Below are 15,852 nucleotides of genomic sequence, written 5' to 3'. Positions count from 1 at the left end.
ACAAAAATCCCACCTAAATTACCATGAGTGCTAACTTGAGAGCTACAGACTGAGATGAAATAGAATTCCATTTTACCAATTTCAATCCAAAATGCTTTATTTCATTGAATACTTATCATCTTAAAGCAACAAATACTGTGACCAGCAGGTGATAAGCACTTACTGTCTTCACAATTGTTAGGCTCCAAGCTTCATCTCTTTGCTGCCCTACAGAAATGGCCTAAACCAAACAAGCAGTAAATGCACAAAATAAATTAGAAACTTCAAAACTGATACAGTCTCTAATTAAATGGTGTCCTAGCTTTTGTATTTCCTAAGGGCTAGTCTGTTAGCTCCCTCCTCAGCAAACTAGGTTTCCTACTACATTGTGAAATGCCTGTCGTGTTCCCTTGCCTCTGCTTACTGTGGCAGCCTGTTTAATGGTGGTGTGGATTCAGCATTGTCTTTAAAGGCTGGATACTCTTTTTAAAGGAGATCACTTTTAGCAATATATTTTATCATATTTGCTGCTGACAGAAATATACTTGCCAAAGAGGCAGTCTAGGTAAGCTAGGTGTTCCTGCTGAATTCTCAGTTCACTATGTTGTTTTTTTTTACTGTGACACAGGATTCTTGTATTATCTCTTCTGGAAATTAAGAGATGGCATAGATTTTAATTTTCCTTCTCCATTTTATTCTGCTCTACTGTGCATTTCTCTAGCTATACAATTTGAAATCCACATAATGCATGGAGTTACAGACCACCATGTAAGGCAGTGTGGCTGTGGCTTAGCTAATACTGATAGAGAATGTGTTTCCTGCTGAAGGGAATGATTTAAACATAAGATATGAATTACCTGTTACTACTTTTTCCTGGCTTGATCTGGGGAGTGCATTTGCCACTCCAATAATTGGCTATTGAGCTCTCTCACCAGCCTTACTTTAACTAATTTTAGTACTTCGCAGCCAGCAGAAGCCAAAAGCAGCATCACGGGTGTTTGGCCAAATAGAGGTCTGCCTCCCTACTTTGGTCAAGAATCCTCAAGAATGATCACTGCTAAAATTATTTGTAGGCTGTCTGGGCTGAGAATCTTGAATAAGTATATAGCAAGTCAAGTTCTTGTATTTTGTTTCTTGCTTTCTTCAACAGCAGATACCCTCAGATTAAGTAAAATGTGTGCATACAACAGAGGTGGCATTACTGAAGGATTTTGCAGCACAAAGTCAGACTTTGATTAGAGCCACTAATGTGCACTAACTCAAAACAAAGAAATGACACCTGGCAACCAATAAATAGATGAAAAAATATGATATCCTGTTTCCTTATGAAGTCCATTTTACTGGCTTATTTTCTTACAGAACTGTGAGATGGCAGTAAAAGTCTGTGATCGAGAGCATCCATTCCTTGACAAGCAAGAAGAAAACCTTCCTTATTTCCACCCTCATCTCTGCACTCTCCTTTGCTGTTTGACCCACTGATCTTACCTGCAGGCCAAAGGGCACAAACTGGAGGGCTGGCACAGCTTTGCCCAAGATCAGATGCAGCAGCCATCATTACAGTAAGGAGAACATTTCAGAAGTTTAATTCCACCATTTCTAAAAAACAGCCCTTTTAATTACCTTCAAATGGTTATTTGCCAACAGCAACTTCTGTCTGAAGACATTTAGTACCTATGTATCAGCTACTGTCCCTCTCTATGCAGGGATACATGTACTCGGAATTGCAGATTAATTAGCTTTATTTTAAAGACTGAGTCCAGAATCAGCTAATGCTGTTTCTTTTGAAAAAAAAATGTAAACCAACTGCTATCAACAGAAAAGACAAGCTGTGCTTTTCAATCCTCTCCAATACACAGAAGACAGTTTCTTGAAACACATCTCCTAGATTGCTAATACAAGTACAAAACTACCTTTCCTGCACTGCCCTAGTTTTGCTATGAAGATGCACAGCAATACAGTCCTTAACATCTGTGTTCTTTGTTATAGGGTCAAGTCTGATAACTTACACTCTTTTACTTCAATGTTTCTGTTGCTGAAGTAAGGCTGTGTGTGGTACTTCTACCTGCTGTAGGACTGAAGCGAGCTGATCAGCTTTTCAGATGAGAGATGAGTGTTAAGCCTGTGTCAGCATTAAGCCTGCAACTCATGATTTTTCAGCAGAATGACACAGAGTGTTGTGTTTGACAGGCACCCAGTTGGGGATGCAAGAACATGAAGATAACAGAGCAAGTCCTCCCTTGTGGCAAAACACTGGAAGCTGGTTTATGATAATTTCTTTTAAAGTTCTTCCAGGGAAGCTCAATTAAACTGGAGACGTATCTGAGATTGTTACTGATAAAATGTAGTTTTATTAAATTATAAATTCCGTAACAAAAACAAGACAGATCAAGAAAGACCTCAAAAACAAACCTACAAGGACTAGATGGCAAAGCCAAAGAAAATGCCATGAAGAGTGTATAGGTAAGAATTTGCAACAAAGGTTAACAGCATTTTTACATTTCCATTGAAGAAAGGTAAATGATTGCTTGTCTAGTAAAAACACATTTTTAACTCCAAGCTCACATCTATTTTCTCACATTAAATTAAGCTTCCTGCTCACACCCAACATCTTGCCTGCTCCCACATTGCTTTAATGTTCTTTTCATACATCAATCCATGCAGAAAGTAGTAAGACACTTAATGCAACAGTCAGATAATGAAGACAATTCAAGTTGTACAGTAGATATACATTGGCCAAAAAGGGATCGAGTATCTCCAAGGGGAAAATGTTACAAAATAAACACAAGACGTTTTCAAGAAAACTGGGCACTGCTAAGCAGCTTTCAAACCATTAAACAGGACAACCCAGTTTCCTACAGTTAATAGTCTTCCAGCTGAGACATGTTAAGAGACTTAAGTTAAACAGGCCAAATCTGTTTCTCCCCTTCACCCCACCTCCCCACCAAACACACTGCTAGGTTTGAGTGCAATGCCAATGTGGACAGAAAATTTACAGATACAGGACTGAGTTTTTAATTGCATGGCTCTAAACTTCAGTGACTGTGCACTGTCCATCCGGCCTTCTAGATCTTACACTTGTGTTTGCCACCCCGCCCCCTGCCACTGGTCTATCCGCTCCCAACTGGCTTGCACTTGCATTCAAGTGTCTCTGATGGACAGAGGACAGGTGCTGCTGAAGGTGGGCCGACACATCCTCACTATCGCTGCTAGCATCCGATTCGGTCTCCTCAACAGAGGTGTCAGGGGCTGGGACCCTACCAGAAGATGACGATTCATGGTCTTCTTCTCCCTCTACCCTGTGACTCCTTTCAGCCATACTGTCTTCATTTATTTGCAAGTGGGCAAAAGAGTTCTCTAGGGAATTGCTCGCATCAGGTGATGGCGTTGAAGGACTCATCAGTTGACCATCTAGTGATGGTAAGGGCCTAGCAGAAATGGATGCTAGAGGCTGCCCAGCTGCAGCCCCCAGAGTCAGTGTGCTGTCTGCACCATCAGCGGAGCTCTCTCTTGCCAGGTTGACAGTGTTAGCATCACAGTCCAACCTCAGCCCGGCCACTCCCTTCTTTGGTATATCTATTATGTCCCGTTTTATTTTTCTGCGGCGTCCGTGCTCATTTCTCCTATACTGAACCATATTTTCAAGGTCTGCTACATATAAAAACCCAGCAATTAGCATTTCAGTGCTCTTTTTACCCTTGGAAAAAGCATCTTCCAGCTCTCTGCTGGTACGTTCATCATACTGCCACCAGCCATTTCTACCTTCATAGTACCAAGCATATTCTCCATTGCCTCTGCTTGCTGCTTTGAGTTCTTCTGGTGACAACAGTGTTGGCTTGTCAAGAAAATCCTCTGGGATCTCCTGGCGGCAAAGTGCACATCGTTTCCCAAGCCAAGAAGCTCCCTTCACACACAGATAGCAGAAAACATGTTTACAAGGCAGACTTACTGGATGCACACAGGTTTGCAGACAGATAGCACATTCGGGGACTGTCAGGGAAGGTGCTGCATTAGCACACGACTCATTCGTCTTCCTATTTGTGGGAAGCATGTTGATTGAATGATCTATTTCGCCACAGCCAGCCATCCTGCAAAGGACCAAAGATAGATTTCAATCAGTTTACTGTGTCAACCTAAAGTGGTACCTTACATCACCTTTGACCTCAACATACACAGAATGAGATGCTCACCTTAAATTATCATTTATGAAGCTCAACTAAGAGAAACTGACAGGTTAATAATCTGCTTCCTGAGCTGACAGACTAGAGTACTGGGAAAATTTATTTTGCTAATCACCAATCTATCTGTTTAATTTTCAGCATGTTATCATGTCAAATTAGAAAATGAATTTTGGAATTTCCTCTGTTCTTTCTCTTAACTATAATTAATGAACCTTCAGTCAGACAGTTACTTTGGAGCCTCCTCAGGAAATTTAAAGAAGCTCAGTTCTTCCCTCAAGAGGTGATCTCGCTGCAAACACTGAACTTAAAACAATCTCTCTTCACAGTACTGGTGATCATCTGTTTGATTAAGGGATTGCCTGAATGGTACCTCATACTAGGTTTTCACACTAGCAAATATACCTGGCAGCAGCATGCAGTTGAAGTATCCCTGCACTCTGTTTCTTAGTCCCTATGCAACACAGTATACCATTACTCAAAATGAGCCCAGAACAACCACAGGGATGAAGAAAGAACCAGATTTTAAAAATTAGTTGTATTTTTTGTTTTTTTTTTTTTTTTGTTTGGCTTGGTTTCTCTCCCCAAAAAATACCCTGCATTCTTTTCTCCTAAACACCAAATGAACTCCCTGATATAGCTGACACGCTTGTGAGGTGGGCTGATGCCAACCTCATGAAGATTAACCATGACAAGTGTAAGGTCCTACACGTGGGTCGGAGCAATCCCAGGCACAGCTACAGGTTGGGGAAAGAAGAGATTCAGAGCAGCTCTGTGGAGAAGGACTTGGGGGTGTTGGCCGATGAGAAAATGAACATGAGTCAGCTTCAGGGTGCGCTCGCAGCCCAGAAAGCCAACTGTATCCTGGGCTGCATCAAAAGAAACGTGACTAGCAGGTCAAAGGAGGTGATCCTGCCCTTCTGCTCTGCTCTTGTGAGACCTCACTTGAAGTATTGTGTGCAGTTCTGGTGTCCTCAACATAAAAAGGACATGGAACTGTTGGAACAAGTCCAGAGGAGGGCCACGAGGATGATCAGGGGACTGGAGCACCTCCTGTATGAAGACAGGCTGAGAAAGTTGGTGCTGTTCAGCCTGGAGAACAGAAGGCTGTGTGGAGGCCTCATAGCAGCCTTCCAATATCTGAAGGGGGCCTACAGGGATGCTGGGGAGGGACTATTCATTAGGGACTGTAGTGACAGGACAAGGGGTAACAGGTTGAAACTTAAACAGGGGAAGTTTAGATTGGATATAAGGAAGAAGTTCTTTACTGTTAGGGTGGTGAGGCACTGGGATGGGTTGCCCAGGGAAGCTGTGAATGCTCCATCCCTGGCAGTGTTGAAGGCCAGGTTGGATGGAGTCTTGGATGACATGGTTTAGTGTGTGGTGTCCCTATCCATGGCAGGGGGGTTGGAACTAGATGATCTTAAGGTCCTTTCCAATCCTAACTATTCTATGATTCTATGAGTGTATCTCTAAAGGAACTACAGCCCAGCAGAAGGAGCAGTATATAACAGAAGATATGCAACCATGATTTGACTGATGTGTGAAGTTGCTGCCCCTACCTTCTCTGCCCATACCATATTTCTGTATTAGAGATGATTTTGTAATCAACTGTAAGACAGAAGGGAATGCAAAACTTGTCACTTTGGCATTGTGTAGGATTTCAGTAGTTGAAAAATTCTATTCTAAATATGCAAATGCCTTCTCAACTACATTTTTGCCATGGCAATCTTTCACAGTCTGTTTCATGGTAATTTGCCTTTTATGTTCTTATTATTTATTAGCAAACCAAACACTGGATATGAAATGAGGGAGAAGAATGGGCTTTGGGAGATGGAGCCCAAAAAGCTGCCTTTGCTCACTTAAATCCCCAAGGAATTTTGATGATGATATTCAGCAAACCAGCCTTTCAAAAAAACTTGTCTTTGTTGTACACGCAGATAGGAATAGTTAATGCAAAACTATCACAGGCATGAGGGCCAAAAGGGACCTTTTGAGGTCATGCAGACCAGTCTCCAGCTCCACACAGCACTACCACCAAGCTAGATAAGATCAGCCACAGCTTTGTCTAGCTGACTTTTTTGAAGCCTGCAAGGATGGAGATACCAAAACCTCCCTGGATGGCCTGTTCTAATGTTACACACATTTCTAGCAGAAAGTGTTACCTCAATAGAAAATGCCTCATTTGCTCCAAAAGCCTCTGCTGCTTTAAATATCTTATGAATACATTAAAAAAAAAAAAAAGGGCTTCAGTTTCTGTATTTATCTTTGCAATAATGTATTAAGTGATATTTACTTTAAAAATGTATTTCTGTATGCTGCCTGTTCCCTTCTATCACTGTAATTTCCTCTCCTAAGACTCTTTAATCCATTTTTTATCAAATCATTCTTCTAAAAGCTCTGCAGCTTAAATTTTTTTTTCCTGAAGTAGCACATAATTGTATCTACCTCTGTTTCAGTTTCATATCTCAATTTCTTTCTCTGAGATTAAAGACAAATATGGATACTAGATCTTAAATCAGCATGCCAGATACAGACACGGCACTACCTACCACCCAGTAACTGTCTTTTTACTGTACAGTACACATCTATCTGTGAGATCCATGCTAGCAAGGTGGTGAATAAGTTGCTTTCTGGGAGCCTCACACTTTTAAGGTTATATTTTGCAACAAATTTTTTCACTAAAACAAGGATTTTATAATGAGAAACTTATTAGGAAAAAGGGGGGAAGAAAAGCTATTGAGATTTCAGAATATACCCACAAATACAACCTAACCATATCTCACAAAAGAGCTGAAAGAGAAATCCATGTATTGATCAATTTGTGCTAACCATGGCTGAGGTAAAGGATCTGAATTTTCAAGTGCTCTCATAATGAGATACTACTGTGCAAAAAGGCACAGCAGCAGATTTTTACTGCCATGCCACAGTTTTACAAAAGGCTGCTTTTCCCTGAATACACTTCATAAGGTTATCCTTTTCAGATTCGGACTATTAAAACAACCTGTAGATACATAACTTCTGTATAAGTCACGTACCATAATTACGATTTTGGAGGGGATTAAAATGCACTGCTTGGATTATAAATGCAATACATTTTGACAAACCAAATTCTGATATCATAGAACTAACTTATTAGTAAACTAAAAGCATAGTGGAAATTCTCACCTGTTTACTGAAAGCACAAAAATGCTAACAGTTGAACTGTGCTCAATAGGTCACCCATTAATTTCAGGGTTCTTAACAGATTTCTTTCTAGAGCAAGACAATAATGCAGGGTATGAAAGGAAAGGAGTAAATACCTTATCCTGAAATTCCTGTGTGATTTTTAGTGACTCAGAAAAAAATGTCAGGTGTAAAATTAATACAGGTGGAGGACTAAACTCTTATCTCTGAACAAGTGTTAGCCAGCAACTAAAACTCCTAAAGCATAAGCGCAACTGCAGTTGAATGTGCTCAGAATGCAGGACAATTATGTATTTGAGGATTCATATCAACTAAACTGATGCTATCTCACTTTTTGTTTTTAAAGGAAGATCCTAATTAATCCTTTTTTGTTTACCTTTTAAAGTATAAAATGTAGGTCACAGGGTATGTTTACAAGCTGTTTTGAGGATGTACATGTAGATTTTTACTGAAGAGGTAATCCTTCAGAAGGAAGGAAAACCATCTAGGACCACTACTCTGCTATGTTACAGCTCTGGAAGCACTTTCATTGCAACTGATCACAGGATATTTTTCCTGAAATTAACAGTAATCTGTAACAAGGCTTAAACAAAAAAAAGGCTTCATATCAGAACTGTTATCAAACAGTTAAGGTCTGGTTTTTGGAGGGCTGGGGTTTCCTTAAGTCACTCTTGGCAAGAGGGAAAATTACATTACTGAATAGTGAGGCTAAAAATTAATCAAACTCAAGGACAAGTTCTAAAAATAATTTTGTGTGAAGTATTTAAATCCTCAATTTAGGTGTAAATAAGGGAACAATAAGCATCTGAACACTGCATTTTATCATACATACAGCCAACTGTGAATGAGCTAGGCCACAATCTTACCAGATCCCACTTCTCTATTATCCTTTTGTGGGTTTTTTAAAATTATTATTATTATTATTTAATATTAGGTATAATATTTAATATTAATACTAAATATTTAGTATTTAACTTGTAGCTTAGGGTGCACAGCCTAGAGCGCCTTCATCAACACACAAAGCATGGAAGAGGTGATGTATTCAATTACATGAAAAGACCCCTGGCCTTTGAGGATTCTACTGTAAGAAAAAGTAAATTCACACAAAACCATCCCAGAACTGAGTAATTTTTCAAACTCAAGTCAAATTCCAGCTGCAATTAAGCACTCTGCCAACGACCTGACACGTGTAAGTACATCAACAAGACAACAGCTTACGTTTTTTGAATAATTTTTACTGAAGCATGCTACAAGACTAAAACGTCCTCTCTTCAGATATCTCCAGCTAGGATGGCAGGTACTCTTTCCTAACCTGGCTCATTCCTTACTTGTCCAGCCCAACGGTCCGTGGGGCTTCTCTGAAAACAGTGTTTCAGCTTCTCTGCAAACTAATGAAAGCAAATAATATCACCATTTCAGTGTTATACAGAGGTATGAACAAGCAGAATACAATGCCATGGTCCTGTTTCAGGGGAGAAACTACTATACTTTCATTTAACCGAGGCAGGCTATTTTCAATATATATATCATCAGACTTCTGTTTTATTTTTTGCAATAATCAGTTTTGGCCCACAGTTTTGATATCAATTAATTTGATGTCTGACTTGAGCAAATTATCTTTTTCCAAAGTATTACAAAAGGCAGCTATATTTAACTATAACAAGTTAACAGCTCATTTCCATTAAGTGACCATGGACAGAAAATGAAAAACAAGACCAAAGTTAGGAACCTATTGTTTATGCAAATTCAACCTCCAATTAAAATGACTTGTTACACTCAGCTGTTTTAAACACAATGGCTTCCTAAAGCTTTTTATAAAACAATCCATATCATACTGTTCTAAGGACTATCTAAGTTTATATCTTGCCTCCTAACAGGGTCTAGTTTCAGATGCTATATTTCAAACAGGTTGTAGCTCACAGCCCTGCGTCCCTGTCCTCTTTTTCAGAGATCACATGCATTCATTTAATGAATGAACCTCAGAACTGTTCAGCATGCATTTCTTTATATATCTACATGTGTATGTCATCATACTAGCTTATACACAAGCTCTATGACCTAGATTTGATGATTAACAAGGTAAATAAAAAAACATTAACTGGGAACTTCCTTTATTTCTTTATAAAGTACTGGCTGAAGGCCTCCGAGGTTCATTCACGGAATGAATGCATGTGATGATCTCTAAAAAACCACAAAGGACAAGGATGCAACTCAGCCTCCACACCCCTGAGGTAACACACCCCTCTTCAGCCCAGCAGGTAATGTCAGACACGAGACATTTTGTGCACATCACCAACTAGAATCCAAGCTAAGTCATTTCACAGATGAGTAATAATCACTGGAAACCATTAAGTGTCTAACACATCCACATTAGGGATGCAGGAATCTGCAAATTCAGGGACAGATTTCACTGCTGTATTCTCACACCTTACACAAGAAGGTCTTGACATGTAAAAGCCACGCTTAGTTACAGAAAGTGTTTGGGAATCTTCTGTAAAAAAACTGTTGAGCCAAAAAGTTGTATCTTCCTTCTGAGCTGTAGCTTTCAAGATGATTCACAAGCATTCTGAACTATAATTTCCATTTGCTGTAAATTGTTAAATATAGGAATGGCGTAAAGCACACCTGAGAACGTCACATCTTAAGATTTCCATTTGTCCCAGGAAAGAATTATTTCAGTATGAATACAATGCAGATCACATATGTAAGAGTCAAGCAAAGTCAAAGAATGATAAGGGCCTGAAAGAACAGGGACCATTTAATATTACAGTAATCTGTGTTTCATCAAATGATCGAAAATTTATCATTAATAACATCAGAGGGAAATGTTCAGATGAATTCCATATAAGATACATTACTCAAATGTTATTTTCTTTAGAGCTCAGCTCTATGTAACATTCCATGCAGCTATTTATAGCAAAAGCTCCTAAGGAGAAATGCAAAAATTAACAAGCCTATCCACACCTTTTCTCCCCTCATCGTTCTAGCAGCTTTCCCTTTCTTCACACATCAAACTGAAACCAAGAGCTGCAATAGCATTAGAATTTCGGCTCTATTAATCCACTCAGACAAGATACTATGTTTGCTATGATCAAAGAGGCAGTTGCAACAAGCTTGATGCTAAGGGTGTGGTGTTCAGTCCTTCATCTTGGGAGCTGGCTTTCTGTTATTTCTGTAGGGATCACTTAAAACCTTTTACCTACTACCTCTTCCAATCCACTACCTCTTCCAACCCACCATTAGACGTAGCATGTCATAAAAACAAATGTTATGTGGGGATGGGAGAAAAAGGCTGGTTCTGTTCTGGCAGATTTCTTAGGAAATAAAAATGCATGCACATATTCAAGGTATGTAATTATACCTAGAAGAATCCAATTAGGATATAATTACAGGAGTATGGTAAGGCAACTTTCTAATTGCTGCATAGCTCTTTTCAAGAGCTAGTTCACAAGCTGACTTCATGAAATGTCACGAATGTAGGTAACCTCTACCTTTCATGACATTGTTATTTATTTAACATGCTAGTCTCGACAATTTTACTAAATGAGCTAAAAAACACTTACAGTTATAAACACACACTCCTTCCCGGACTTTTTCCCTCCTTTAAAGTTAAGTGGGTAAGAGCTATGTTCTATACTTAGCTATTAATTCTCTATGTAGTATGAGGAGTTACGCTACCTGCGGCAACCTGCAAGGATCCTTTCTTTGTGCATACTCACTAAATCCGTGCATCCTACCACACATCCATTTTGAAACCTTCATTCAAGATGCAACAGATGAAGAATCCCACTGACCAGGAGCATGAATTCAAACTGGGCAATATCCCCTCCCAAACTGAGGCTCAGCAAGCATTTAACTGCTCTCTTTGCCCCATGAAAGCCTCTCAGGATGCTTGCTGGGAGAAGTCACATCTGCTTTTTCCACACAGCTTTTAAGATTTTTGAAGTGCTTAATTAACACATTGAAGTGGTGGACTCCTACCAGACCTATCTCCCAGAATGGTTTCAGGTTCTCCTTCAGAAAAATGTCAAGCCTTTACTAGGCCAAGGTGGAATGAAACAGTTTCTTGCCAGTTCAGTCAACTGTGCCCACTGGATTCTCCCAGTAAACTATCAGACTCAACACAATTTTTTCCAGTTGCTTCTTTGGAAACAACAACAGCAACACCAAAACATTCCAGAAACCTACATGTTTAAGAAGCGAGATCCAAAATGTTGCTGAAGTGTTACCTACAGTCTTAAGAGAACTTCTCTGTAGGCAAAAGCTTCATTTTTTTAAAAAACAAACAAGCACAAGCCACTGGTACACCAGCTTCTAACCAAACCAGAGACTACTATTTGAGTCCTACTTCAAATGACAGATCTTGCAAATTTTGCAACTCTGTAATCTAAAATTGCCATCACAAATTCATTCACACACCCCCTCCCAAGTTGGAAACTCAGCAGCTACAGCATTGCTTCAGAAGAGTAAATGCTCTTCTGTGATTAAATACTTTTAAATGGATTTTGCCATCCATTCACCCAAACTCCTCAACTCATAAATCAAGCACTGGGTGGGGGGAAAATGGCAGAGAGGGAGGAGGAAGGGAGAGGGCACAGAAGGGAAAAAGAAGCCCAGAATTCTGCAGTTCTGCCCTTCCCTACGCATCACCATGAGCCCAACAGCAGGAAGAAAGAAGGTGGCTGGGGTTCATTTTAAAAAGGAAGAATCACTCTCCTGTCTGAAGGTCTGCTACTCTCAGTATAATATCAGCTCATGGTACTGAGTCTACCAGGTATTTTTTAAACTTTCTGTGGGCACTGAATAACACAACAGATATTGTAAACCACGACAATAACCTCACTGTTTCCTGCTCTTACCTGCTTTTCTGTATCTGTTTCTTAAAGTGAGAGCAATTCCTCAGGAACTGCTGATTGTGATGAGGCTTCAGGTTGCCTGTCACTACTCATTCTTTGCTATTACATGTTAATAAAATAACAACACTTTCATGTACATTTGGAACTGAATCACAGAAGATCAAGTAAGTGCAGAACAGTGAATCATTTTGGTATTGAACTGCTACATATTTATTAAAAATGAGGTTCTTCTATGCTAGATTTGGAGCACCGAATTTGAATTTTAAGCATATATCCTGTTTCAATTTATTTAACAGAGCAAACTGTTAGATCACTCAAACAAAATGATATTTTGTGGGAAATGAAGCAGAAATTGGTTTATCTGAAGTGACCGAAGCTTTAGAAACAAAAAGTACATGAATGTCTTTTTATATATGCAGACTTGACTAATATGCACAGAAGAGAGGAAAAAAACATTAAAAAGACTTTTCCCCCACCAATTTCAGTAGCCCACTGTTCAACATCCTTTAAATGCAGCTCCAGCTCTACAAATAAATGACAATTCAATTCCATCTAAATTGATGCAGTATATTTTGAAGGACACAAGACCAGAACTTTTGCATTCACTCAGTAAGGATTCAACATTGTAGCAACTGAAACAATCACTACTTTGATTCACTTGGAAAGAAACCCCAGTATTAACTGCGCAAGACTGCACATCAAGTTCTTGCAAACATGCAACATTTGAGAATTTACTCAAAATGACCAAATCAATACTGAGATTTCACCATGTCTTCAGCACTATTATGGGCTGTAATTTGGGGCAGTGCATTTGCAGAGGGGCCTTAGGTGCTATTTTTCGGCAGCCTGCTGTCCAGAGGCAGCACCTAGCAAAGTAGCAGGACTCTTAGAATTACAAACCTGACAAAAGCAAAACGTTTCAAAGCTCTGCTCCCTACTCCTCCTTGAATTATTCAATGTATACCAGTGGTACTACACCGTAAGTAATAAAACCTACAGCATTTCTGTAGTATTTCACAGCACAGAAAAGTTATACAAAGAAAGCACCCACACTTTTATTTGGTTTTAACTATTTCAGCATTCTGATTATACCCTTTGCATGAAAAACTCGTATTAACTGAAGATTCTGTAATATTTTTTCAGCGGTGGCAGCACGTATCGCACCAGAAGCCGGACCCATTTCCATGCCCCATTTTAACATTCCGAAGGAATGCAATGCGAACGCTCGAGCCGCGACCATCGAGCACAAAGAAACAAAAGCACTTCCACTCAAAACACCGGCTCCTTGTTTGCACTGTGCTCCTACGACTGTTTGCAGGGATTCCTTCCATCCCAGCCTCACCCCAGCCATCACCCGAGTCACCGGGGCGAGCCAGCTCCGGCAGTGACATTCTGAAAGGCGTGTGACACATTGCACAGCACAGAACTACTCAAGGCACTGCTCACCGGTGTAGGACCTAAAGCGCTCGGTGAGGGTTTTGCCCCGCATCACGACGCCACAGCCGGGGCTGCTGACCTATTTTACGGCCGACCACAACGGAGTCTGCATAGCAGCCCGGGCCCGGCGCGGCAGGGGCAGAGGGATGCCGTGTCTCCCAGGCAGAACTGCCGCACGGAGCCGCCGCTGTCCGGCGACGGGGGGGGGGAGCTACCGGAAGAACCAACGCGGTCCCGGCCTGACGGAGAGAGGAGACACAAACCGGCCGCACCGGAGGCGGCCGGCACGGCAGAGCCCGTCACGTGACCCCGCGGGCGGGGAGGGGTGGTGATTCCACACTCCCCCCACGCCCCGCCACCAAAACAATACCGGACATTGCTGCCCGCCGGGCCCCTCAATCACGCCGCCCACCGGCCTTTTGTTCTAGGTGACCACCCCAGCTCGCTCTTTCGCCCGCGGGCAGCGCCGGCCCCGGGAGGCAGCGGAAGAGGCGCGCTGTTGACACAGCCGTTAGCGGCGGCCTCCTCCTCGTCCTCCGCCGCCCCCCGGCCCGGCCCGGGACGCGCTCGGTGCGGCACTCACCCGCCGCTCAGCCCGCAGCTGCCGCCGTCACCTGCCGCCTCCCCCGGCCCCGCCGCCCGCCGGGACAGCGGGACGCACCGACGTCACACGCGGGACGGGTTGGCCGAACGCGCCACTGTGACGCCGCGGAGAGGGAGGGGCGGCGCGGGGGGAAGGACCGCGCGCGTGCGTGCATGCGTGACGCTACTGCGTGACACCGTGTTGCCCCGGCCCCCGGGCGGTGTCATGTCGGCAGGGGCCTGACCGGTATTGCTGAGCTAGCGGGGACCGGGGAGGCCATGTGGGGGCTGCGGATCTCCCAGCATCCGGTGGGGAGGCCCCGAGGTGCCCGAGAGCAACGGGAGGGGGGGGTGCCCGGCCCGGCCTTCCCGGGACTTCTGCGCAGGTAGAAGCCTCCGTATGGTGGGTTGATCGTGGCTGGACACCGGATCTGTCACTGCCGTGGTCAGCTGGACAGGGGAGAGAAAATACATCGAAAGGCTCGTGGGTCTGGATAAGAACAAGGAGAGATCACTCACCAGTTACCGACACGGACAGAACACTCGACTTGGGGGAAAAATCAGTTTATTACCAGCCAAATCAGAGCAGGATAATGAGAAATAAAACCAAGTTTTAAGACACCGTTTCCCCACCCCTCCTTTCTTCCAGGGCTCAGTTTCACTCCCAAATTCTCCAGCTGCTCAGAAGCACAGGTGGAAAGGGGGAGTGCAGTCAGTTAATCATACATCCTCTGCTGCTCTTTCCTCAGTGGGAGGACTCCTTACACTCTTGCCCTGCTCCAGCATGAGGGCCCTCCGCAGCAGACAGTCTTCCACCAACTTCTCCAACATGAGTGCTTCGCACGGGCTGCAGTTCCAGTGTGGGAACCTTCCATGGGTGCAGTCTTTCAAGAACAGCCTGCTCCAGTGCGGGTCCACTGTGGAGTCACATCCTGCAGCAAACCTGCTCCAATGTGAGATTCCCACAGGGTCACAGCCTCCTTCAGGCATCACCCTGCTCTGACATGGGGTCCTCCACAGGCTGCAGCTGGAGATCTGCTCCACTGTGGACGTCCATGGGCTGCAGGGGGACAGCCTGCCTTGCCATGGTCTGTACCATGGGCTGTAGGGGAACCTCTGCTCTAGTGCGTGGAGCACCTCCTGCCCTCCTTCCACACTGACCCTGTGGTCTGCAGAGGTGTTTCTCTCACATGTTCTCACTTTTCTCTCCAGCTGCAGTTCTGCAGGGTTTATTTTCCTTTTTGGTTTTTTCTCTTAATTGTGTTATGCCAGACGTGTCGGGTTGGTCTTGCCACCAGCAGATCTGTGTTGGAGCTGGCTGGCATTTGCTCCATCAGACATGTGAAACTTCTAGCAGCTTATCACAAAAGCCACCCTATAGCCTGCCTGCTACCAACACCTGGCCACACAAACCCAATACACCCCTCCAGTAAGAAAAATTGTGGAAGTGGTGGGATCCCCAGTGTGTGTATTTCCTGGAGCTTTCTGCCCGGAAGGTGGAGAGGTAAGCTTCCTTGGGGTTCATTGTACAAGTGTCAAGGCATTGATGATCCAGGTGACAGCACTGCAGGAAAATGAACTAGCACAGCTCCATTACACAAGATTAACTTGAAGGCAGATTGCAGCTGTCCCCACTG

General features: G+C 42.8%; 1 protein-coding gene across 2 annotated transcripts; it reads right to left on the bottom strand.

Moving 5' to 3' along the window:
- Window positions 1-2,299: 2,299 nt before the first annotated feature.
- RNF146 (ring finger protein 146) lies at window positions 2,300-14,354 on the bottom strand. 2 transcript variants are annotated; one of them, XM_005154729.3, is made up of 3 exons: window positions 14,217-14,328; window positions 8,559-8,728; window positions 2,300-4,064 (listed from the first exon to the last, which is right to left on the bottom strand). In XM_005154729.3, exon 3 carries the CDS (start codon window positions 4,061-4,063, stop codon window positions 3,005-3,007), a length of 1,059 nt encoding a protein of 352 aa, XP_005154786.1. In that variant the 5' UTR covers window position 4,064; window positions 8,559-8,728; window positions 14,217-14,328; the 3' UTR covers window positions 2,300-3,004. The 2 variants fall into 2 exon arrangements, with proteins under 2 accessions (XP_005154786.1, XP_030909844.1); XM_031053984.2 differs by lacking the exon at window positions 8,559-8,728 and having other exon boundaries at window positions 14,217-14,354.
- Window positions 14,355-15,852: the final 1,498 nt, after the last annotated feature.

Source organism: Melopsittacus undulatus, chromosome 3 (genome assembly GCF_012275295.1).
Source record: "Melopsittacus undulatus isolate bMelUnd1 chromosome 3, bMelUnd1.mat.Z, whole genome shotgun sequence".
NCBI classification, from domain to species: domain Eukaryota; kingdom Metazoa; phylum Chordata; class Aves; order Psittaciformes; family Psittaculidae; genus Melopsittacus; species Melopsittacus undulatus.
The sequence above is the reverse complement of the archived record's forward strand: the minus strand, read 5'-3'. Positions and strand labels throughout refer to the sequence as shown.

What these genes read in the sequence shown, in the direction of transcription:
- RNF146 (XM_031053984.2), bottom strand. Translation starts at nt 4,063, where the DNA reads ATGGCTGGCTGTGGCGAAATAGATCATTCAATCAACATGCTTCCCACA.